The 24,535-nt window shown below is 39.2% G+C and overlaps 1 protein-coding gene across 7 annotated transcripts in view; it reads right to left on the bottom strand.

Moving 5' to 3' along the window:
• CLEC16A (C-type lectin domain containing 16A) overlaps nt 6,216-24,535 on the bottom strand; it is a 68,126-nt gene continuing 49,806 nt past the window's right edge. For 2 of the 7 annotated variants that reach the window (XM_021411170.1, XM_021411171.1), the window contains exons 22-24: nt 22,193-22,339; nt 17,235-17,354; nt 6,216-12,832 (exon numbers count right to left, since the gene is read on the bottom strand). In XM_021411170.1, coding sequence (XP_021266845.1) covers nt 12,492-12,832; nt 17,235-17,354; nt 22,193-22,339 — 608 coding nt within the window. In that variant the 3' untranslated portion in view covers nt 6,216-12,491. Of the gene's footprint in view, nt 12,833-14,084; nt 14,166-17,234; nt 17,359-22,192; nt 22,340-24,535 lie in introns of those variants that run through there. The other 5 variants (XM_021411173.1, XM_021411176.1, XM_021411174.1 and 2 more) reach the window with 5 other exon arrangements.

Raw genomic sequence — 24,535 nt, forward strand, 5'->3', positions numbered from 1 at the left:
CAACACTTTCGCAGGAAGAGCCTTGAAGCTGATAACTGTGATAAGCAAATTCAAGTGAACTGCACCATGGAGAAGCAGCAAAGCAGAGCTGCTCACATCTTGTTCCCAAGAACTCTGGAACTAAGTCACACCCTCTCACATCAACAAATGAGTTTGCATAGGACAATACACACACCGCATAGTAAGGCTTAGGTGTGGGTAAATCCAGTGTCCTCACAGATGACATTTTATAGTACCAGTGAAATAACTCACATCCTGAATAGAGGAAAAGTATAAAGTATATTGAAGTATATCCAAATCATAACACATACCATATTGTGTTCCTATACATTAGCAGACACAAATGGATAATAAGTTCTGCCCCATGATTACTGGCCAGCTGGACCTTTTTTTTTTTTTTAAACAATGCTTTGCTTTCAGTTACTTTCATTTGTTCAGTCTGTATGAAGATATCAATAATAAAAATAAATGTAAATTAAAACCTAATAACTGTACTTACAAACCCTCCCCGAGCAGGGCATTCAGTTCATTTAAAACTCTGAATGATTGCTGGGATGCTTTGCACGCTGTGACAAGGAGCAGCGAGCTCCGGCTGCAGAGCTTCAGCAGTGGCTCACAGCAGCCCCGAGCCCTGAGCTGCAGCTCTGCTCCTCCCCACGTCAGCAGAGGGCTGCTGACACAAACGTCAACTTTGTTTCAGAACAACTCCACCGGTTTGCTGACCTGATTGGTATCTCCAGGTACTTTGAGGCTCTCCACCACTGTTCTCTGTGAACACCAGGGCAGCTGCTGCTGTATCTGATCCTAAATGCCCCTCAGGGTGAGAGAAACAGCTGTCTCACCAGATCAGAAACATTCTGCTGGTGGATCAGCACAATTCAGAACCTATTTTGTAGTTTTTTTTCATTGATGTTTTCATTCTTACTCACTCCCAACATCCCCTCACCACAAGTGTGGTAACAACCATTTGTCCATCATCTCCTGTTCCACAATGGCTGCAGACAGACGAAGTTCACCCGCACCCACCAAGGTGCACCTGAAGAAGAGTTGCCTACATTTATGTTGCTGCTTCTGCAGTGCCCAGAAAAAGAGGAGAAAGACCCTAAATAGCAGACAATATCAAAAGAAAAAAAAAAAAAAGCAAACCATTTATTCCTCTCAATCAACAGCCAGTCACTACTCTGAGGAACAGACTGGAGTCTGAAGCAACACTGCAAACAAAAAGTCCTCCCTTCAGTCCACCTGATAAAAGACACACTAAGAAATAACCACGGGCAGCAGCGGCTTTTCTGCCCAAAGATCAACTGCATTGGTAATTTATTTTTTTTTGTCATCATTTTTTCACCCTTGAGCAAAAACCACCCACATGCTACATAGAAATAGAGGGTAAACTTACTCTCCATCAGATATTTCCAAAACCTGTTCAAGTCAGAGGACTGGAGCACTTCTCCTACGAAGAAAGGTTGAGGGAACTGGGCTTGTTTAGCTTGGAGAAGAGAAGGCTCCGGGGAGACCTCATTGCGGCCTCCCAGTACTTGAAGGGAGCGTATAAACAGGAGGGGGTACGATTGTATATGAGGGTGGATAGCAATAGGACAAGGGGGAATGGTTTTAAACTAAGACAGGGAGGTTTAGGTTAGATATTAGGAGGAAATTTTTCACACAGAGGGTGGTGACGTGATGGAACAGGTTGCCCAAGGAGGCTGTGGATGCCCCGTCCCTGGAGGCATTCAAGGCCAGGCTGGACATGGCTCTGGGCAGCCTTGTCTAGTGGTTGGTGACCCTGCCCATGACTGGGGGGTGGAACTAGATGATCTTTGAGGTCCTTTTCGACCCAGGCCATTCTATGATTTTATGATTCTATGACTTCTCACCTTGACTGCAATGTCTCAACTAGTATTCATTAGTAAAGGGCATCTACTACTAAGACAGATGCTACCCTCCAAACAAGGATACATCCCTTCCCACCTCCAGCTTGTGGCAGAGCTATCAGGGTATTTATTCACTTTTGGCCACCCAAAATGGCACGTCCACCTTCAGGATATAATCCTAAACAAGGCCAAACCATACAAACCCAGTCTGTTTAGTAGGGCCCTGAAATCAGTGGGAAAATTTACAAGGTCACTTCTAGATATTAAAAACAAGAAAACAAAAAACCCTTCCTCTCACAGAACAAAGTGTGTTGACATAAAGAAAGCAGCTCTTCCTGAACAGGATGATTTAAAACTATGACAGAAAGTCCCTGCTATGGCTTATGTGAGAAATGTTTTAAATATCAGAGAATCAAGATGATTCTCTTCCTTCACGCGCCTATATGAAAGGATTCCCCTCTTCTTCTGAGTTTTCTAAAGCCTTAACCAAAAATTGAGCTTCCTTTCCACATCCTAAAAAAAGCTATGCAAAAGCAAAGAGGACGAAGACAAGAGGAAATATAAGCAAATCCCTCTAAGAAACAGTGTAAGATCTGGTAAAATGCTGATTCAGAATTCTTCATTATTTCCACTTGGACCATTTGTCAGAGAACACCGCCCCTTCTGCCTTGGAGCCACTATGGGAACGCCAGCTGTTGAAGCTGAACTATTGAACACTAGCCACTATGAACACCAACAAATGTACACACCATCATCAAGTCAAAAAGCAAGCCCAGTCTCCACAATACACCATTTCTAGCTTGCTGCTCGGACACCTTGTCCAAGGCATGCTATCTCCCTGCTGCGGAATTCACCTCCAAAGTTGATTGTTTGGTACATGCTACTGAACAGAATTTCCCATGCGGGTTATTACTCACCTCACCCTGACATGTGACAAAACTTGCAAGAGGAACTGAGCTTTACTGACTGTGTAAAATCTGTTGCAGTTAAAGTCATATATGGTTGCATTCTTCCTACACCTAACCTATACCAAGATGCAAAATAGTCAAGAAGCAGGATATGCAGTCTTGTCAGTTCTTGGGACTTCATTACAAGCCTTTTAATTACGGAAAGGCTCTTAAAATCAGGTGGTAATGCATACTCACCTGCAAGTAACTAGTCTCTGAGCTATCAGAATTGGACAGAAGTACCTGTCATCATCCACTGAGATAACTTATGCATCTCTCTTCCCTCCTCAGCAATATGTAATTACAAAGATCTTATCCAGTAGTCTTAATAATGTATTAGCAATATTATAACATTATTTAATTAGTAGTCTAGCAGCCCATGGGATAAGTACAAGGACAGTTATCCAATATGCAAGTGACAGCCATGAGCAAGTCATCCTGTTATTGCCCGGTCTGCTGGCTTCTCTGCTTTGTTTGAGAGGACACAGGCAAACAGCTTCCCTCAGGGCAGGAGGCTGGACAGTTATTTCTTATTCAGGGCAGGACAGTTGCGTGCACGTTATCATTACAGCCAGGATTTCTTAGGAAAAGAGAGCCTACTAGTGTCCTTTGTAGGCCTTACCTCCCTCTGCTGCCCTGAAGTTCTTTTCTCTAAGACACGTTGGTGTTCTGCCTATCTCCTTCACAAACTCCTTCTTCTGTTTCTGAGAGCACTGGCGGTTTGGGGCAGAGCAAGCTCTGCAGCCGTCAGCAGCCTGACTAGCTGCCTCCTTGACTCATTCGTCCTTCACCGTACAATTCCACGCCGCAGCTGGAAACAAAGAGCATGTTAGCTAGAGTGGCTGTGTAATCAACCATTCCATAACCCTCAGTTTGGTGGCTTCCACCAGATCACCATGTCACTACCCAGCCCTTCAGTAATAGGTCAAAGCTGATGTATTTGAAGCATTACTGCAACGATTCCAGCTTTCCGAGAAGAGCCTGGGGAGGCTGATGCTGGTACACACCCTTAGGGAGCTCCGATTTCAGTTAACTTCTTGCTTTTGTGCAGACTGCTGTTCTATTATTCCACCTTCACACAGAGGTCTCCCAAAGGTACTCACGTTGGCAGCCCATGTAAATCACTGACAACAGCAATATTGTTGAAGCAAAGAGCCAAATGCTTCCCGGGAATAAGTGACCCGTTTTGGAAAAGCACATTTCATAGTGGCAGAGATAGGAAGCCTGGGGAAACACTCAGCTATTAACAACTGTATTAAAACAAGCCTCCTCTCTCAATTTTGTAACAATTGTTTTAATAAGTTTTTTGGCAAGAGGCTGGAATAAATGATCAATTCTTGCTCTTGTGCCAATTGCATTAACTCCTACACCCAGCATCGCTCAGACAACTGGGTCACGGCAGCCGTACTCACTTCAAGCACCCAAGTTTTAGCAGTAATTTGAAATTTTAGACATTTTTCTAAGACAGCTTCTCAGCAGCCTGAAGTTGCTTCAAATAAATGATGCAAAAATGAGGACAAATTTACACAGAGATGTCTTCGCCCAATTAACCTAAAGTCAAAATTTATTTCTGTAGTAAAACAGCGGCTTGTTTTCCCATCTTGCATCACAATGTTTATGGCATACTAAAGCTGAGAAGAAATGATGTGTAACTAGGAAACAGAGCCTGAGGATTCATCCGTCCCAATTGGTCATCCAGACAGGGCAAATAAACTGTGGCCCATGTGAAATACAAACCTTTATTTAGGGGCAAGAGAGTGAGGATGGAATGATGAGATCAGTGCTTTCCATCCCACAAGTACAACATTTCCCAGCTTTGTAGAATGAGCCTGAGGACAGGCCAAAGCTTTCAGCATATATGTTTTAAAAATCCTAATCTTAAGGCAGTCTGAAAATTTAACCTCTAAAAATCAGTTTGAGAGAACTGGCAGCCAACAGCACCAATTTCAGCATCTAGAATATTTGCTGATAAGCCTTCGGGAGAACGCTCAAGCTAAACCCAGACACAACTGAACACTGTCCAAGCTGCCTTAGCTACTCCCTTTTAGCTCAGCTGCCTGAACTCCTTGTGAACACTTGCCTGAATAAATTCTTCTCATTTTGCCAGCAGCGAGTGGTGATTTTGCCAGCTAACGCCCACCACTGCAACTTCCACCATCTCTTGTTATTTGAGAAAATAAAACTGCACCAGCTCTTTGAACAGACTTTTCAGGAAACACTCAGATAAACCAGACTGTGTTCCCAGTTTACACTCAAAAAGATCCTCAGGAGCTGCCAGTCCAGCTCCTGCCTACACACCACCCCTACAGCTCTACCACAGCAGCACAAACACACAGATAGGAAAGTGACTCCCTGCAGCCAAAGAGCTAAGTCTACACCTTCCCAGTGACCTCGTTTTGGTATGGAAACATTAACCAGCAGTTTAACTGTCAAAGAATAAAGGCATCAGCCTCCAAACAATGCATTTTTTTACTTGTTACTTGGGTAAAGATGGAGTTACTATGATAAAGGCTTTGATCACGCGTTGACACGCTTTCACTTTCTTATTTATAACTGTGTTAGACTGAATTATAAAGATCTTGTACAGAAACAGAGGAAACGTTGACAAGACAAAATGCTGCAGATGTCCTGAGCTACAAGGAGGTGACAGGAAGTCCTAACCCCTTCCAAATAGAAGGGAGGCCACAAATTAGGAAGCACTATTAGCACAACATCAAAAGTCCAACTGCCAGGAGCAGATTGAAGCTCATTTTCCCTCCCATACACCACATTTTAATATTTGCATCTCACAGTAAATCTCAGTATTGTCTCCTCTCTATGATACCTAGCTTGCTTATTTCATGGTACAATGGGATTTAATTTCTATCCAAGAAAGCTTCTGGAGCAATGCCTAGTTTGTGAAATAACATCTCACAAGGAACATATATTGACTGTAATTAATTCCCATAGATGGAGAGCCTAATTAACAAGAATTCAACTAATAACCCAGTTGGATTTAATCCATGTACTGAACTGGCAACATGTACCAGGGAATGAGGCAGAGGGTGCGAGGATAAATGTGGGGAAGAGATCACACACGGCAGACAAAAGGACACGTTCAAAGTGGTTCCCAGCCACGTTACATGTTGCCCAGCCACTCTCAGCCCTGGATCTTGTCTGCTTTCTACCACTCCAACAGGTTTCTTTTCTGCTCCCTCGTGGCCACCCTGCTGTCTTTCCTGCATACACAATACAAAAATTACCTTGGCTATTTCAGTTTTCAGCTTGAAGATTAATATGCCCAACTCTCATGCACCATTCTTCTTAACAAGAGCACACTTCTGCAAGTTACCCATTTCACTGCCATTGAACGTCCTTGTGCATCTAATCTAGCAACAGAAAATGAAAGGGAAGAAAGTTCTCAGTAACACCATCTTTATTGCCAAGTTCCATTTACAAAGAAAGGTGTATTGTTCACTCTCGTCCAGGTCTCCAATAGCCAGGACATGATCAGTGCCAGCAAATACGGACTCAGCTAGAGAAATTTGGATTTCAGAGATATGCAACAATACTTTCTAATCTCAGTCCCCTCCCACTTATATACATTTTTCTTTAAATTAACATAAGATATCATCACACTTACTCCAAATGTCTAACATAACTTACATTAAATAATTAATACTTATTGCCTGTAGAAAAGACATTTCGGAATTCCATTCACCTTGTGTTTGGACTTTTTTTCATTTAAATGTAGAAGTGCGCATTCAGGACTTTTTTTTTTTAAATGAAGCACATTTCAGACATTTTAGGACTATATTTCATAGGAGAACAGACTTTCATGTTCATTAAATGCTTTATGTAGTATACAAAGCCCAGATACATTCATTCTTCTAGAAAAATACATTTCCCTTTGCACCTGAAACAATCCAACTTGCAAAACAGCTCGAAAGGAAGCAGAAAGTTTGCAACAAAACATCAACACACATTGACAAGTGGAGATGCCTAAAGCCAGCCCCTAAAGCTTAAAATGCTCCCAGCAGGTCCCCTAGAGATGTAACCATCTGTTCTTCAGTGCTACCACGGGTAAAACAAAGCTCCCAGAAATTCTAATGGTCCATAAACGTAGAATCTTGAAGCTGTTCTCAGTCTTTTTCAAAACTATTTTCATATTCACTGTAAGGACTAACTGCGGCAGAAATACGTAAATACATTCCTACACAAAGACTCAGACTCTCATCTCACAGAGACGTAAGTATCAGATGACAGTAACCAAGTCTTAAGCCCATTTTACACCAGTATGAGTGCCCATAGCCAAAAGATGACAAAAAAACTTAATTATTTTAAGATCACAACACTAAAAGAATCCTGAGAACACCATATACTAAGCTGAACTTTATTTAACTCCAACCTTTGTCATCAACAAGTACTCCTTGTCATTACTTAGTTAAGCCCTTTTAAAATAAACACACTCCACACATTCATTTATGCTCAAGAGACGTTCACGACTCAAGTTTCCTTTCTTATTCATTAAGCAATGACTTCAAGTTAGCCAAACAACACACATACTGCCACAGTGCATGTTTATTAGACATGCAAAATTTAGCTTTACATTTGCAATACATTAGCAAACATAACACACATTTTAAAACATCCTGCAAAACAAATCAAGTTTGAGCAATGTGCATATCCTTAAAAATTTGGGGACACCAAAATAGGGAAAATCTGTACAAATGTAATATAAAAATATTTTTCCATATGAAATAGCCTTCTGTTTGAGACTCAGTCCAGAACTTCATCTCCCATATTTCTGTTGCTGCTCAAAAAATCCAGAACAGCAGAAAAAACCTGCAAGTATTTCCCACCTCCTCAGATACCTCCACCCCAGCAAGCTCTGCTTGGATCACCGTCTGCTTTGCTGGAGCAGACAGGAGACAGACAGAGTTGTTACATATGTTTGTCATTCATGCTGCAGACATTGGGAAAGATCATAGCACCAAAGCACACAAACACAGGCAATCACTCTAAAAACTCAAGAGATGAGGGAATAGCAGTGCCCAGGGGAATGATGTCCTGCAGTGGGTCAGTGAAGAGCGACAGCAACAGCTCAGAACTTTCCAAACATATTAGATACCTAAGGTCAGGCTGCCTGGAAAGGGGTAGGAACCTTATCAAGGAGAGTTATCACTTTTGAGGGAAAATGCCCATATCTCCACGATGCCCCAATCTGATCTCTTTCTGAATCTTTCACTCAGCCCTAAGACTAGAACGTGAAGCTTCCTAGATGACACTTGTAAGCACAATGTTCTTGTCAAAGCAGATCTCCATATAGCACTACCTGCCTAGTGAAGACTTGAGCTGGATAGTGAGGATGGTGTCTGAATACTTAGCGTGATTTTTTTTTTCTTTTGCAAGAGTAGGACATACACTTCAGCAAAACTATTCATTAGGCTATTCTGTATTTACCTCTGACACCTGTGCAGCAAAAGAGCGACCGCTTACACTCGAGCACCAGCAGCACCATGCGATTCAAGTCTTGTGTCAACTTCCACGAAGTGGCTTCACACATGAAGAGCTCAACCTGCTTGTCTCATAGTTTCCCTATGGCTTCAAGCAGAGAATTTTATGTTTCATTTACTTCAGGAGAAAAAGAAACCCATTTCCTACTAGCAGAACGACACTCAGCTGCAGGGCAATTACTGAGCTCCTTAATCAGGAAACATCCAAGGTCCCTTGTTGTAAGCATGACAATTACAGCTACACGTCTTACTGCTTAATAAGAAAAAAATCACAGAAGCTTCAAGCCTAACAATTGCTGATGTTGCTATAGACTATTTTAACCATCAATTTTTAAAATTTTGCACAGAAGGATACTTCAAATCCACAGAAGAACATTATTTCCCTCTGTATTCAGTCAGTATGGGACAAAGGGTTTCTATGAATTACTGGACATTGACTAAACTCTGAATGCCAACCAACCCTGAGTCTTAAATTCCAGAGAAGGAAGAAGGGTTTTTAAATGCCATATGTCCATAGTTTAGCAAGAATATTTCAGAAGAGAACTTGAGAATTGAAGAGAACTGAACTTGAGAATTGAAGAGAACTTCAATTCTGGAAGATATTACTGATTTTTTTCTCAACAAATGACTTCACAGAAAATTCCAGCTGTGCTACAAAGTAAAGAACATTAAGGAGTTTGTTTAACAGGTGTAAGTTTATAAGGTTAGCTTAATTTAAGGACCAGAAGTCAGAATTTCAGTTCATCATGAATTCATAGAATCACTTTATGAGTTAGCTATGAAGAACACGAATGAGCACAATCTTTGCAGCACAAATAATGACTTCACATGAAGTACAGCCTCCAGTATTAATACATATGACTGCATTTCTAGTCAATTTGTTTTAGCCCATATAGATTGTGAAAAACAGGGCAGAAAGCAAAATGTTTGGTTTCTTCCTACATCCAAGAATTTCAAAAAGGAAGAAATTACGGTACACAAGTCTTACACTACAAGCATCACCCAGTAGTGAGGCAGACACTGGAACTGACCACGCTCTTCTTTACCAAATGCATGCTGCCACTGTGGCAGAGGAAAAGCCAGAGCCTTGTCCAGTGCTGCCCACTGGGTGACAGAAAAACAAGACCTGCAAGGGGCTCCGAGACTGAGCAGTGACAGCAACAGATAGAGCAACTGGCATCCTGTAAAATTCAGTACAATGCGACACAGACCACGACATAATAAAGCAACATTCAGCATGCCTTGTTGTCTTTGGTGTCTCTTCTCAAAAGGAAAAGAATAATCGAGTTGTTTTATGTTATCAGAATATGGCTCAAGATAGGCACAGCCTCTACAAAACACACTGAGAATTTACCACCTCACAACATATCAGCATTTGTCTCATTTTCTCCCCTTTTGCCTGCAGTACTGCACCAAAAGAGCGAGCCTTTAGAACAGTCAGCAATTTAGCTGCTGCTCTCATTTGCAACTTGCAGTTTGGATTTGGTTGAACTGAGTGATGCTACACTGACTCACATCAACTTGTGTTTTAGAAGAAAATGTATTTGTGGCTGATGTGCTAATGCTTTCTTGGTCGAGTTTCCTTTTTACACTGAAATGAGGATAAGGAAATAGCCTTTGAGTTTTTCTGATAAGATAGAGACAGATACGATACTCTTCGAGGAACTGTAGATTAGTAACAACATACTCATGGAGATAAGATTGCCAGATCACGTATTTCAGCATCTCCAGAGCTTGTACATTATCAAGTCTTGTACTGCAGCGTGAAGCGTACCCTGTACACACATACCCATTAATACTTTCCTAATAACAGTACCTCAGTTGTCTACTGAGAGCTTCACAGGAAACAATTGGTCGTGGGATTGAAAAGCCACTCCAAGGCAATGAAAAGCACAAAGTCACCTTTCTTTCATCATTTCTTGTGCAGTGTGGCTCAAGGCTGAGATTATGCATGTCCGTTAAAAGTCCCCCTGTGCATGGTCCTAATCTTGCTAGAACTGAATTTTAAATTAGATAAATAAAGATCAAGGTTTTCCTGTCTAGAATTAATACTATTTAGGGGAACTCAGCCCGCACAGTGGCATTTTCTGTAATCCAGGTCAAGAGTTAAGGTTAACAGCTAACATAAAATGCTTTCCAATTAAGGCATCATTTTTTATAATGATCTTCAGAATATTACTGGGGCTACAGTGTAATGCTGCAACACAGTGGAGGAAGTCTAGACTGCAGGAAATTTAGCTAATAAAAAATTATTTATGTGGTCCTTCTGCCCAAATTGCTACTTGTTCAGATACACGTACATTAGCCACAACAGTGACTGCAGTATAAACCTACCCTAAGCACGTGGAAAAAAGCTAAACCCAAAATCATGGCCTCTTGCTCCAGCAAGGCCAAATTCCCACCATCATACACCCATAGCAGTGTTAAGAACACCTAATTCTCTGATTTCATTTTAGAGTTCGTGCCACTCTGGAATGGTCAGAATATTTGCTGGTTCAATCTGAGACAAAATAGAAGCCACAGAAAACTAGAAATCAATAAAACTGCATGCAAAAAGCTAACAAGGGAATTAAAAAATGCTGTTTTTCAATAGCAGGCATCTTGTATACATGTTTTACAAAGTTTAAATTATTACTCAAAGGAAAAGATGGAAAAGCGAGTCAAGATACACTCATGGATTATTAAATATCATAAATATAATATATAAATCAATTCAAGTATTCCACCTGACAGCAAGGAAGAGGTACATTAAGATGGGAAAGGAGGCAAGAACTTTTCAGATTCACTCATTTGATAAGAAATCAATGTTAGTAGAGGCAGAACCAGGAAACAGATTGCACTGATGATGGAAATCACACCAGCAAGTTTATAGTAGACTTCAATGTTTGACAGCCAGAGCGCACTCAGTGTAATACGCAGACCAATAATGACACTCTGCTTTTTTCTACCAGCTTAAATTAATACGCATGGAAATTGATCAGAAAGCTTAAATTTACCATTCATGGTAAATCACGTATAAAATCAGCAAAGAGCATTCCAAACTTTAATCCACATTTCTTCATTCCTTACTGTCAAATCAGAATCAGGATCTGTGAGGCAAAACAAGGCAAACAAACTCAGAATCACTTTTACGCTGTAATTTCCTATGGTGATACTCTCTCAGATAGGAAAAAAAAAACCACAAAAGCTTTCCCTTTCATTTTCAGACTTGAAAAGTTAATTACTGGAATTATTCCTACATGAAGATGAAAAGCAAACAAACAGACAAAAAAGAAACCAACAAGAAAAACCTCCAATAACAAAACCCCCCAAACCTCTTGAAGAGTAAAACTGCCTCTGTCTGCCTCTAGCTGTCCTTCAGTAGAAAGGGTATCATCATACCATCATTCCTCAGACGTGTAGCAATCTGACTGTCAGAAGTGAGCAAACAAGCAGTAGATATTAAAATATTTCATATCTTTGTAGCTGGTTAAGCAAAGACTAAAAATGTTTTAAAAATTCCTTGCAATAACGTGACTAAGCATTTGTCATATTAAGTTTCAGAGTTTTACTTTATGAAAAAAATATTTTTTAGATGTATCTTGCTTTGAATTAGACTTTGAAATAAATATTACACATGGAAAAGAAAGCATTGAACTTTGTATTCACAGGACTCCAACACAGAAAGGGACCGAGCCTGCTGGTATTGTAGAGGCCTCCGAAAGCTGAATGAGATCAGAATAAAAAACAACAATGAAACAAATGGAAACGGAATCTTTGCACTATAATTTACACTTTTTCCTGGTGAACAGTATGTCTCCAGTTTGAAAGAAGTAGCAATGCAACATCTTGAAGTCGGGTATCCAAAAATTTCTTCACTTTGCCATAACACTGTAGGTCTTTTACAATTAGGTTACTGCAGCTGGAGCTTTATTTGATAACACGAAGGAAGTAAGTGCTCTTGTACAACAGAAATAGGTAGGGAAATATCCAATCCAGTTTCTTTTTTCCCCCTAGTTTAAATATGCCAAACATCTGATGCTTATTCTAAAAGCTGCCCACATTCTTTCATCACTGGGCCTCTTCTTGCAGACCAGATGTCCCTGATGCTTCAGGAAATATCTTGCGCTCCCAAAGAAAAAAAACAATGAAGAATTTGGTTAATTTGCGTCACTGTTTATCACGGTCTGTGGGAAGAATTAGTCAGAACATTCTTCTTCTCTCTCTTCTACCTTGCAAACTTCAAGCTCAGACTGCAAAGATGGCTGAGGAATGCAGCTGAACGTACGAATACTGTGTGAATCGACCGGTGGGACCAGTGTAAGTGACTCTACACTTAGTGCATCTGTATTGTCATCTGATATTAATGATATTGTGGGCTGCTGTGCAGGAATCAGGCTAGGGGACAGGTTTGCTGTTTCTACGTCGCTGTTTTTTACAGCATTCTTGCTCGATTTTGAGACAGCTGAAAGAGTTTCATCAGTCAACATCATCTGACCAGAAACGGTCGTGCGGGGCTGCTCTGGAGCTGAAGAGTCATCTATTAAAGAGAACATCAAGAAAGAATCAATATTATATTCAACTTAGCATGCACATCATTTATTAAGCCAAACAGTGTACTATACTTCATGAATATTTAAGAATACTTGGGTGGAAAATGTAGTGCTGTGAAGCACTGTGCTTAAAAATTTGCTTTTTAGTAATTAGAAATGACACGTAAAATACGATGGCATGATGTAAAACACCAGCACTAAACTGTTCACATTAGAAATTAGAACATTCACACATCTTACACTACACAGCAATATCATTAATATTCCTAAAGAGTGGAAATAGAGGGGAAGAATAAGAAAGCCTCCCCAGAATTTAGCACGGTCTAAACAAAATAAGTACCCCATACCAGGAAGCTCTTTAGAAATAGAAAAGAACCCCTGTATAACCAATTTTCCCAAGAGGATACCTATTTATTTATTTATTTTTAAACAAAGATTTGGAAGAGGTTCTCTCATTCCATTCTCCAAATTCAGTTTGAAGTGACATCTCAGTCATAGAAACTACAACTACAAAAGAACAAAAAGGAGAATTATGTGCTTATGGTAACAAAGGTGCTGCAAAATAAGCCTGTTTTTATATAGGCTTTTAAATGAAATTTAGTGCTCATAACTGGAGCATGCAGCACGGATAAAACTGGGAACGAGCTACTACATACTACAGAAAACAGATGTGCTGCTGGCACTTCCCTCACAATGAAAAAAACCATTAACATTTATTTGTCTTTTTTTTCCCCCCCTTAAAATCCTGCTCACTGGCAAGTAAACTGCTCGTTTGGCTCAGACAGACAGTGAATGGACCAGATCAGGGGGTAAGCCTTGTATGAGCAAGTACGCCCACGAATTTATTTTCTTTTCAGACTAGAGAAATAGATGCCATTAAAGTAACAGGTATCCAGCTTCAAGACAGACCACTTAGAGCTCGTGTTAAAAAACAGCATGTGTTCAAGTGTACAGGCATCTGCAGAAAAGGCTACAAGGCAATGTAGTGTGAATACAGAGGCTAAGAATTAAATTCTGGTTTTAATACACAGTAACCTTAAAATATTTCACTTTCAATATGATTCCAATTACTTCTGTAAAAATAAAACAGAAAATGTGAACATAAGAGAGAAAAAATACAAACAAAAACCACATCAACAAAGAAAAACAAAGCTTAGAATGGAATGAGTATCAGTAAGGTATCAGTGAGACAGCAGCAGAAGACAGTTTTGTTCATTGTTATTATTATTATTATTTTACCTTTCCCCAAACAAAGGTGTATTCTCACTTCGAAAATCATTCAATTTTACTTTTTCCTGAATCTGTAGCTAAAGCTTCTCGCTTTAAGGAAAACAAAATTTAGATTTAAAAGAACAGTCTTTGAAACAAAAAGGCCATTACTAGTTATCTTTAAAAATAAGGACAGATTCAAAATAACTCTGCAGATTATTCTTCTTAGGAGTCACGAAGCTTTTAGTCAAACCTTGGTGACTGATAACAGAAGTGATACAAGGCTTGCATGGAAAACGAACTGCTAAGAACATTAAAGTAAAGCTTCATTCCTCTGAATTCCAAGATAAATGCTAACACTTAAATATTTTCAAAAATATGGAGTCTCTTTGCAGTGGTTTTAACTTCTGAATTCATAAAATCTTGAAAAAAATTAAACATTTTGCTAAGACTCTTTTTTTTTTTTAGCAGTAAGAATTCACCAAAATTCATGATTCAAGAAGCCTGAGAAATTCTGGTAAATAAAGTATTATCACTCAGTGGTATTCTGCTCAGGAATAGTATAATTTAGCACATCTCTATTGTACTTCTGCTATTTCAATTCTGGTTCTGTAGTTCACTTCTTAAATCTTTTGTCCCGCTCTCCCAGTAAAATAACAGTGTGTTTCCTTATCATTTCCGTTCAGTGAAACCCTGGCATCTCATTACACTACGCTGTCCCTAATCCTTCCACGTTGGATCTAAATGACAGCTAAAGCGACTCCCTTCTTAATACAAGAAGGGAAGAAACATCTGAGATAAGACTCCATCAAAAATTATCTGGAGGCAAAACCCACCACATTTTCCATTTGAAAGTCCAACGATGCATTCAGAAAAAAAAGACAGATGGTATCGGGAAATGTAAAGAACAAACTCAGTGTCTAGTATTTTATAAACAGAAAAGACAAAAGCAGAGCTCTTCTGTGCTTTTTGGGGAGGGTTTTATTTATTATTGATAGCAGTAAGTCTCTCTCCTCTACTTTCAATATTCCATTAGTCGCTCTCAGAATTTCGCTCCTGTCTCTGCACTGAGGGCAGTGGTGAGAGCATCCCTGCCCAAACGACCAGGGAGCAGCCGCCTGCCACTTAGTCCTAGCAGGGGCAAGCGCAAATATCAGCGCAGGACAAGAGGCAAAAAAAGAAGTTTTAACATTCTGGAAAAAGCCAACAGCTCTCAGTACTATTTTGCAACATATTATCTCTTCTAGCCTGATTCTTAACTGAAAAACTGAGCCTGCAGTCACAGCTGTAACAGCTAGAGATTACTGTCTGCCAGGCTGGCGCCTGCACCTTTGGGACTCAGCTCTGAGATCCACTGGGGCTTCAGGTGCACACCGAGCTCATGCTATTTGCGTTCATCATCATTATAATCTCCCAAATGTTTTGGATGCAATGATAGAAAAAAAAAAAAATCAGAGTACTGATGAAGTACCAAATGGAGCAGAGAGATCCACCATCTTGGAATGAAAGTTTGGAATATAGAGAGGTATTGCAATTAAAAAAATAAACAGAGCGCTGTCTTGATGTAGAAAGTTTTCACATGTAACACCTCCCAGCTAACTGAATACATCACTTCAGGTCAATAATTACAAGTAAGAAAATCTTGGAAGCTCAAAATTCCAGAGCTGTTTTGAACACTGATACAATCCAGCAAAGGATCCAGATAAATACCTATGCATTTATGTATGATATGAACTATTTGTCTCTGAAACTGGGATAAACAATTGCAAAAAAAGATGTGCTCTAACTGGAAAAAACATTATGAGCAGATTATTATAAGAACGTCTGCCTTTAAAAACTAGAAAGTTAGTAAGCTATTGATTCAGGAGTTTCAAGGCACCTGCTCTGCTAGAAGTTCCCTACTCAGTATCTGTAACTTATATCTATGCTGTGTATAGTAACACTAAGTAGCTTTCAAAAAAAAAACCTGAACTCCTAATGTTTGGTTCCAGTTCTCATCTGACTTTTGGATGGAAAGAGCAAAAAGATTTGTCATTTCTACCTGAATAAAATCACCGGTGACCAAAACATACTCTTAAGTGTGATAAAGTTATCATCCAGCATGGGAAAAAATGCCAGTTTACCTCTCCCCTGCTCACTTGCATTTAAGCAGGAGTGTTCTGACAAAAAAAGTGTGCCATCTGGAATTTAAGTACCAAACAAGATTAAAAACCACGGTGTAATTTTGCAAGATACTGGGTATCACCAGCTGTCCACGGCTGTGGTTCCTTCAGCAACCTTACATGTTTTTCAGCACTCCTATAATGCTACCAAGGTTATCATTACAGAAACAAAACACTCCACTTCTGTTATATCATCTTCTGTTACAATGGTTGGTGAGGAAAAAAGACAGGAAAGAACAGATAAAGGTAAGAATGAACATAATCTACAGAAAAGCATCTTACGCTGTACAGCAATATACTATAAAGGAAAACAAAAACATAAATAACAGTACATTAAGTAAAAAGACACAAAGTAAATTTAATAAATGAAAAATGGTATTTCTGTAACATTAATAGAGTAAAATATTTTTATGCCGTGGTGGTGAGAAAAGAAATTAGACTCAACACAGGTTACAGAATTGATTACTAGTCCAAAGCCTACTTCCACCCTTTTTGTTTATGCTTCCCCTCCCCAACCCTTCAGGCAGACAAGCAGTACATAAACCCATTTGCCTGAGTTTGATGATAGAAAAAAGCAAGCTTGTACCATCAGTCTGAGGACAATCTTATACTGAATGTGTCTCTGTTTTACCTGAGTTAGAAATAGATTTCTTGTTGCTAGCAAATACCTGCATTGCTGTCCATTCTGGACCCTGTGCTTGCTAAATTCCACTACAGCCATGGCTGCCCCTGTGCAAATGAAGACATGGCTGCTTTGAAGCTGGAAGCTTGATAGATCATTTTGTGGTATGCAGAATTTCAGTCTTTGGCAAGAGAGCCATGAAATATGGGAGAAACAGTAAGTAAGGCTTTCAGAAACAGCTGAAATTCAGAAATTGCTGCGCAATTCTCCCCCAGATCAGTATAGTCAAATATCCATGATGCTTTCTTTAATTTCCTACCTCACTGTTACTACTGTGAGCATGGAAGTATGCTCTATTAACTTTATGGGCTTTTGAAATCTTATGGAGGAACCTGCCTGATTGGATATTGCGTGAGTTTCGGTTGCAGCTGCTGCTTGAAGACCTAAACCCAGTGTCCACCGTGACTGTCAGCCTCCGACAGACTAAACACCCGCCGTCGTCCTTTCCTGCCAGACCTTACTAGAGGAAAACACAGCGATATATCATACCAAGGCTGTAACAATGAAACAAGGGAGGGAAACTGGAACGAAGACAAAGGATAAATGTTAGAGTAGTAACAAGAATAAAAGTGACAAGGACACATCCGTAACTGCTGGTATCTCCAACACAATTTGAGACCTCAATGAGTCTTTTTAAGTTTGGGAAATACTTCTGCAACTGGAAGTATTCATTCTTTAGAAACAAAAGAGTTAAGTTATTGTTTGCTTACCTATCTGGAAACGTACATAATATGGTTTGGACTACCTGTGGTCTGACAGCATTACACGGAGGCAGGACTGGTAGGCTTTTGTATCACAGACTGCTAACATGCTACAAAAACCTTGAGAAAAGCTATCTATTACAAATTGTAGTGATATAGCATTATTCGGATTCCCACTGGCAATAAATTATACGAGGCGCTCTACTGAGCAGATGACAATACTTCAGACCACTCAGTGCTTCTGTTCTAAGATGTGAAACTGATTATACTCGGATTAAAATAAAGGCAAATGCAGCACTTTAAAAGATAGCAGCAGTTAAGATGATGACGCTTGGTGCAGAGAAAGTTTCTGAGTAAGAAACTTTCCAGAAACAAAAGTATTTCCTTGCCTAATTAGAAAATTACTAGCATTGGAGAACAGATCATACCACGTTTATATTACTGATCACAGAGGAAACTAGACAGGGATGGTTTCAGCAAGATGGCAGGCACTGCTCTCACAGGCTCTCCATCCTTGATCAAGCATCCTCTACTTGGAATATATAAGTTTAATTTTACAGTCTGCTATCCAACTTATTCTCTGCAACAAGGGATAGATTTTCATACTTATTTTAGACCATTTACCATTAAGATCTGCCAGAAGTATGAAATAAGACTTAAGTGGCATAGAAGATCAATGCCTTCTGAAGTCCTCAATGACCACTGCTCCAATGTAAACATTTTCTTAAGTATTGAAGCCAACTGAATTTTAAAGCTTTAAGCAACTTAAAAAGTGATAAAATACGACATTGATGACATTACATATCTATAACTCTAGAAGACTGCTAGCTTACAGTAAGAGCTTCTTTATCTTAATCCTTGGCTTATATAAAAATAAGCACTTTACAGAAGTTCACGGTTCCAGCAAACGCAGCCAAGAAGAGACTGTATTCTAAGCTCAGAAACTTAATGATAAAAATCTGCCTAGCAAGAGAACATTTTTACCGTAGGCACAGCAGCACTTCAAATGGACATGCTCATTTAAAAAAGACTAAATATTACAAAAAACACCTAACCTGACAGAGCATTTGCAGAATCCAGTTGTACCTTTTCTGTCTTGCCATGGGCTCTCCTTTCTTTAAGGGATGGACTCTGCTTTTTCAGTTTTAAGGTACAGAGAACTTGCAAAGGGCTAAGCTTAATTCCCAGAGATTGTAAGTACAGGAGCTGCTAAACTTCAAAAAAATAAAACCTATGCCATGGAGTACTGTGACAATAGTTGGTAAGCTCAGGAACTATAAAAGCTTCTTTTACATGTGACAAAGAGTTAATGCAACTATCACACTCTCATAGTAACTGAAATGTACTCAATTGAATTATTCTGTGTAAGTTCATTTAACCTTCCCTCTTACATTAAGGCAGTATGATACTGTTTGATGCAGGATGGAGCAAGGGAAATATTTTTACAAAACAAAAAACATGATTTTCTGTGATGCATTTTCAAGAGCTTTTTAAATTTTTTTTAACTGCTTACCTGTTAATATTATACTCGATCTTGTAACATTTGTTTTTCTCAACTAGCAAATGTGCAACTTGTCTTTATTTTGTTCTCACCTGTCACTGTTTTATGTAAAAGTCAGCATATTATGCTCTAAATCTTAATCCCTGTGTAGATTACAAGTACCAAACCTTGAACAGCTTAAATCTGTCAATAAACAATCTTGGGACAGCACGATCTCAAATTTACAGCAGGAACAGCTGTTGTGGTTTAAAACATTATTCTTAAGGAAGATAGTTGAGGTGGTTTCCTTGAAATCCAAATATTCATATCCCTTTTTTTGGTTAGCTGGCCTTCTTGACTGAAGCTCCTGAGCAACTGAAGCTCCTCAGCAACCCGATTAGCTGCTAGAAGAAACTTGGGAGCAGAGAAAGATCACATGCTCACATGCATTTTGAATGGAATGGGTAAGGAGAAGGAACTCTGACATGGCAGACTGAGGCAGCATCCAAGTGCTACCTTGGAGCATAAAGCAGACCCTGGTAACTGCTTGCTGTTGATTAGCTACTTGTTACTTCCTCCTTGAAGGCCTGAAGCAAAAACCCTAAGTCCCATACAGAATTGATATGTGGGCCTAAGCACCAACTGTTCATTGGCCCATTGCTCTGAATTAACTACTTGTGTACATTCAGTCACTACCTTCTTTGTTACTGCTCTCTGAGTTAGCAGAACAAAATCCATGAGTTTTGCTCAGAATTCCTCCCTGCAGCACATCGTTGCAAGCTGATGACCTGGCACTGAAGCAGCTGAAGCAAATCTCACATTAATTTCCACTGACCTTGCTGAGGGTTACAACCCCCATAGCAATATGGCACAGAACAGTACCATTATAACTAGGTTTCCTAAAGCATCTATCAGTGCCCCTAGATCCTATGCAAAAAAGCAAACAAAAAAAAAAAACAACACAACACAAAACGCCCCTCACCAAAACCAACAAAAAAACCCACCATCCAACACTCAAACACTGTTTTCCTCCAGGACATGGCATTTCAAACATGCCACGATGAAGCCCCAATGCTGAGGTCATACTAAATGTTGGCAGCTGAACTGGTGAAGTGCAGATGGAAATAAGGCATCTCCAAACTTTGACTACTATTTAGTTTAGAACAGCGTCCTGTTATCACACTTCCCAAAAGGCGGCAAAAATAAACAATTTTGATATACAAATGACAACATATTAATTAAGCAGATTTTACTTTTGTAACTATAATGTATTCTGTTCTCCAATGAGGTACTCTCTTCCTAGATGAGGAATTCTGTCCTCCAGATCTACTCAGCTTTTCATAGAAGTCTTGAAAGGACTTGAAAGACCTCTGCCTGAATTACATAGCGTAGTCTTACTTGATACTTCTCTGAACTTATGTGTTGCTTACTGCAACAGCAAGAATTTAGATTTTTAAATTTTCATTTCCTTTACCAGTTATCTGCTAGTCACTAAAAATCATAGATGCCTTTTCAATTCTGGATCACAAAGGATTCAAATACAATGAAGAAAATAATAGCTGAGACTTTTCACACAGCTAGGGAGAATCGTGTAGTGAAACACGATTGTCTTTAATGCCAATCTATATTGAGACTTCTGCCAAATCACAATGCTGCTCTGTGTGATCTCTACATAGTTATCCAGGCCCTCCAAAGACCACATAACAGCAATCACTGGCTAGCAGAGAAAATAAAATAAGATCCTTGAATGTTTTGAATACATTGCATATAGAAAAACTACTCCAATTTTATTCTGGCGTTGCACATATTGTAGGAATATTGTAATTGTTTGTTAGTTTATCACAGTAATAAATGTTTTTTTAATATAGTGTCTGGATGCTAGAATGCTTTATAACTATTCATAAACTTGATAAGCAGTTTTTGCTCACCCTTCTCCAGTGGTACTTCTTGCAAGGACAGTCACTTTGGACATACAATGTACACACATCTCCTGACAGTGTTCAGTGAAACTAAGTTATTTCCTAACGTATAAAGCAATAAATGCCTAACACAGATTGTATCATTTCCTGTAAAACTGCAAGAAAAGTTTACTTTTATCTTTATTAGACTTTTAAATGAAGGCAAAAGGGTGCATCTCAATCGAGGGAACCAGAACAACCATTTCAGAGTGATCAATGTTGAAAGTGACCGTCAAGAAGAAGGGGCTGTTTGAAAAGGTCTTGAGAATCAAGTCACTTTTATATTTTATATCCAAAAAGAGTTAGAGTAGGGTCAGTTCTAAACTAAAAGCATTTCAGTATGCACCCTTCAGAATTTACTTCTTGCTTAGCCTTCATCTGGAGGCTCTCTACCTCACATACCATACGCTTTCAAAGCAAACACCATTACAGGATTCTTCATAAACACTCCACACACAAAAAAGAGAGGAATGAAGGCATTCTAAAGCAACAAGAGGTCCCAGTATAAACAATCTCACTGAACGTACTGACCAGCACAAACATGTGCTAGCTACATTTGTGCAAGTTATATTATCAGTCAATTTATATAGCTTCTTCAGCACCAATGAAATAGCCTCCTCAGAGGTGGTGTTCAATCAAGAGTGTCATTTAGTATCCTAAATAACTACAACTATTCCAAAGTGTTTCATATTTGGCCTCTTGTTAAAAATTAACAGAAGAATCATATAAACGTACAAAAGCCCAGTTAAAAAAAAATGCTTCATGCGGAGATAGACTTACCCACTAGGGCAAACAAATGTCACTCTGAATTTATGCAGAACAAAAGTTCTATTTAAACAGTGACAAAAAACCAAAACATTTCCAATTGTACATGCTAGGAGACAAATCAGACAAGCAGATATCATTTAACCAATATTTAAGATCACTGCTGAAAGATGCCAAGTATGTAACTCCTTATCCAATACAAAAATCTGCATACATCATTAAAATTTGCACCACAACCTACTTTAACTAGTTTAGGTAAATGATCAAGTGACCTGAATATCATAAGCCCTACCCTGTGTTTAACTCAGTAACATCGGAAGTCAACTTTACAGAAACATCTACAATTCCCCACATCCCTAGTTGCCTAGGCTGAAAATAGTGATTTAATACCTGATGGGCTCTGTGCAACAGAAGGAGTGGAAGTTGAGCTTGCAGCCACTGAATCACAGCGCCCTGTACTCCCACTGCCACTGGACGGCGACGGTGATGAGAGCGGTGATGGATGGTGCTGATTTATACACTGGGCTACAGCAAAGCCTGCAAGATAGGACAATGAAGTTTACCCATATGTAATTAGCTCATAAAAGTTCATCTACATGAACGAATCGAGAAACAGTAAGACAGAATACTGCATCAAAGTGATGTTGATTCCATCTGGTGACTCAGAGGATGTACCCTCTTCTCATCCTCACCTCAGACGCCTGAAAATCCGAACACATTTTACTCAGAACATAGATGCTACATACAAATGCAGATCAATGAACAAAGATATAGAGGTTAGATGATGCAAACAGTCTAAATGCGTCAGTTTTGGGTATATACAATACATTCAAGGGTCATGCTCCTTAACATAATGAAAACGGTTCGTTTAAAGCGAACAAAAACTCTCAGCCTACACAACCTTTCTTATCGCGAAAAGAAATTCACAAAATTTTTATCAATCAAATCCAATGCTGGCATTGGATTTCATCCACCTTCTCACAAGTCAAACTTTCTCCAATCTGAATACAGCTTAAACAGTGTCTGAAAGCACTTCCAAAGTGTTCCCTTAGCTTTCAGTCTAATATTTTCTCGATTTTTTACATTGTAGCATCCTCTTCTTTCCTATCAACCCCGCATTCATTCCTTTATCCTTCCTCCACAGCTCCCTCTCTTCCACTGTTTCAGTCTGACATCCTTCTACATCTAATTTTCTACATTCCCTGCTTACACGTCTTGTGCACTTTCTCCTTTAAGATGCAATTTCAGAAATTACTGAGGATGTGAAGCATACTGAAAACAACTGGGAAAGGAGTGCAAGGAAGTAATACAAATCCCCGGTTTCTCAAACCCAGCACCTCAGCACTGAACAATCTGACGAGGTACTTCGCAATATTTGATTTTGCTGATTTAGGTCAAGATCTCATAGCAATCCAACACAAGGGCCAAGATGAGAAGCAAGAGTACACGGAACCTACACTGTGCATTCATCGCATAATGCTATACTGAACCAAAAGTAAACAAGTTATTTGATGTATTCTGGGCAAGAGAATTAGCATAGAACTATGCAATGAACTAAAAGATAACTGAAATTTACATTTTTGTTTACTACAGAACATACTATGTCAGACATATTCTACCAGAAAACGCCCCCAAAGGTGTCTCAGGTTAAGTCCAATAGCACTGCAAACACCTGCTGAACACTTTGTCACAGTAAGCAACTAGAACATCTTTCTTTTAAGAGTGAGAAGGATTATATCATAACTTTGCACTAAACATACTATATTAAAAACCGTTGACGTTATCAAATTATAATCCTTATTTTAAATAGCTGTGACTTCAGATGTATCAATACTGTTTATTGGACTTTGGCACTCACAGTTAAGAAAGATCTAAAGACAATTGTTTCTTGCATAAAAATTCAATTTGATCCCTTGCAAAAAACCAGCTCTCAGCATTCCACCCAGTTACAGCCCTCCGTGGAAGGCATTGCATCATCTCCCTCCATAAATGAACACTCATGCTATCTTGAAATCAACTGATCAGGGATAATCAGAGGGCAAAGAAAACAGCAGTTTTCCCTGATTCTTAGCTTCTAAACACTTCCTTCTTTCTCTTATAGTGAAAATCCATAGAAAATTCTATTTTATAGGTTCCTAATGCAAAAAGGTCTACCTTGCATGCCGACACTAACTCATTATATTATGTAGCCCATTATAATTTTGCCACCAAGTAGCAGCAAAAGCTAGCAGATATAGCAGAACAAAATAGAATGATCTTCTTAGGCTCTCATACTATTTTATTAAAAAAAAAAAAATCTAAATGTCTTCTCAAAACTGTAACTCAGATTCCCATCAAGTCATGTGTGGTGCTTTCCAACATTCATGCTGCATAATCTAGCAATTCCTCTCCTGCTCTGCTAAGTAGGCAACAGCCAGTTTTCAGGAACGTTTGTAATTCTAAAAACAACAGCTAAAGAAATCCCCAGAACACAGCTAGTTTCTGAGAAATCTGGAGCAGGAAGCTGTCTGCATAGTACAGGCTACAGTGTTCAACTGTGAAGAAAGCAGAAAAACTATGCAAGAAGTCTTTGTACCAAAGCTACGAAGCAGAACATGAAATTTAACTTATATCATCACCTAATCTAGCTTCCCTACAGAATATGATACATCAGATCATTATAAATAACACACTGCAGTTAACAAGTTGTTGAGAGCCTGCAACTCTTTCGCAGGAGGTTACAGGAATTTGTCC

Source organism: Numida meleagris, chromosome 13 (assembly GCF_002078875.1).
Source record: "Numida meleagris isolate 19003 breed g44 Domestic line chromosome 13, NumMel1.0, whole genome shotgun sequence".
NCBI classification, from domain to species: Eukaryota; Metazoa; Chordata; class Aves; order Galliformes; family Numididae; genus Numida; species Numida meleagris.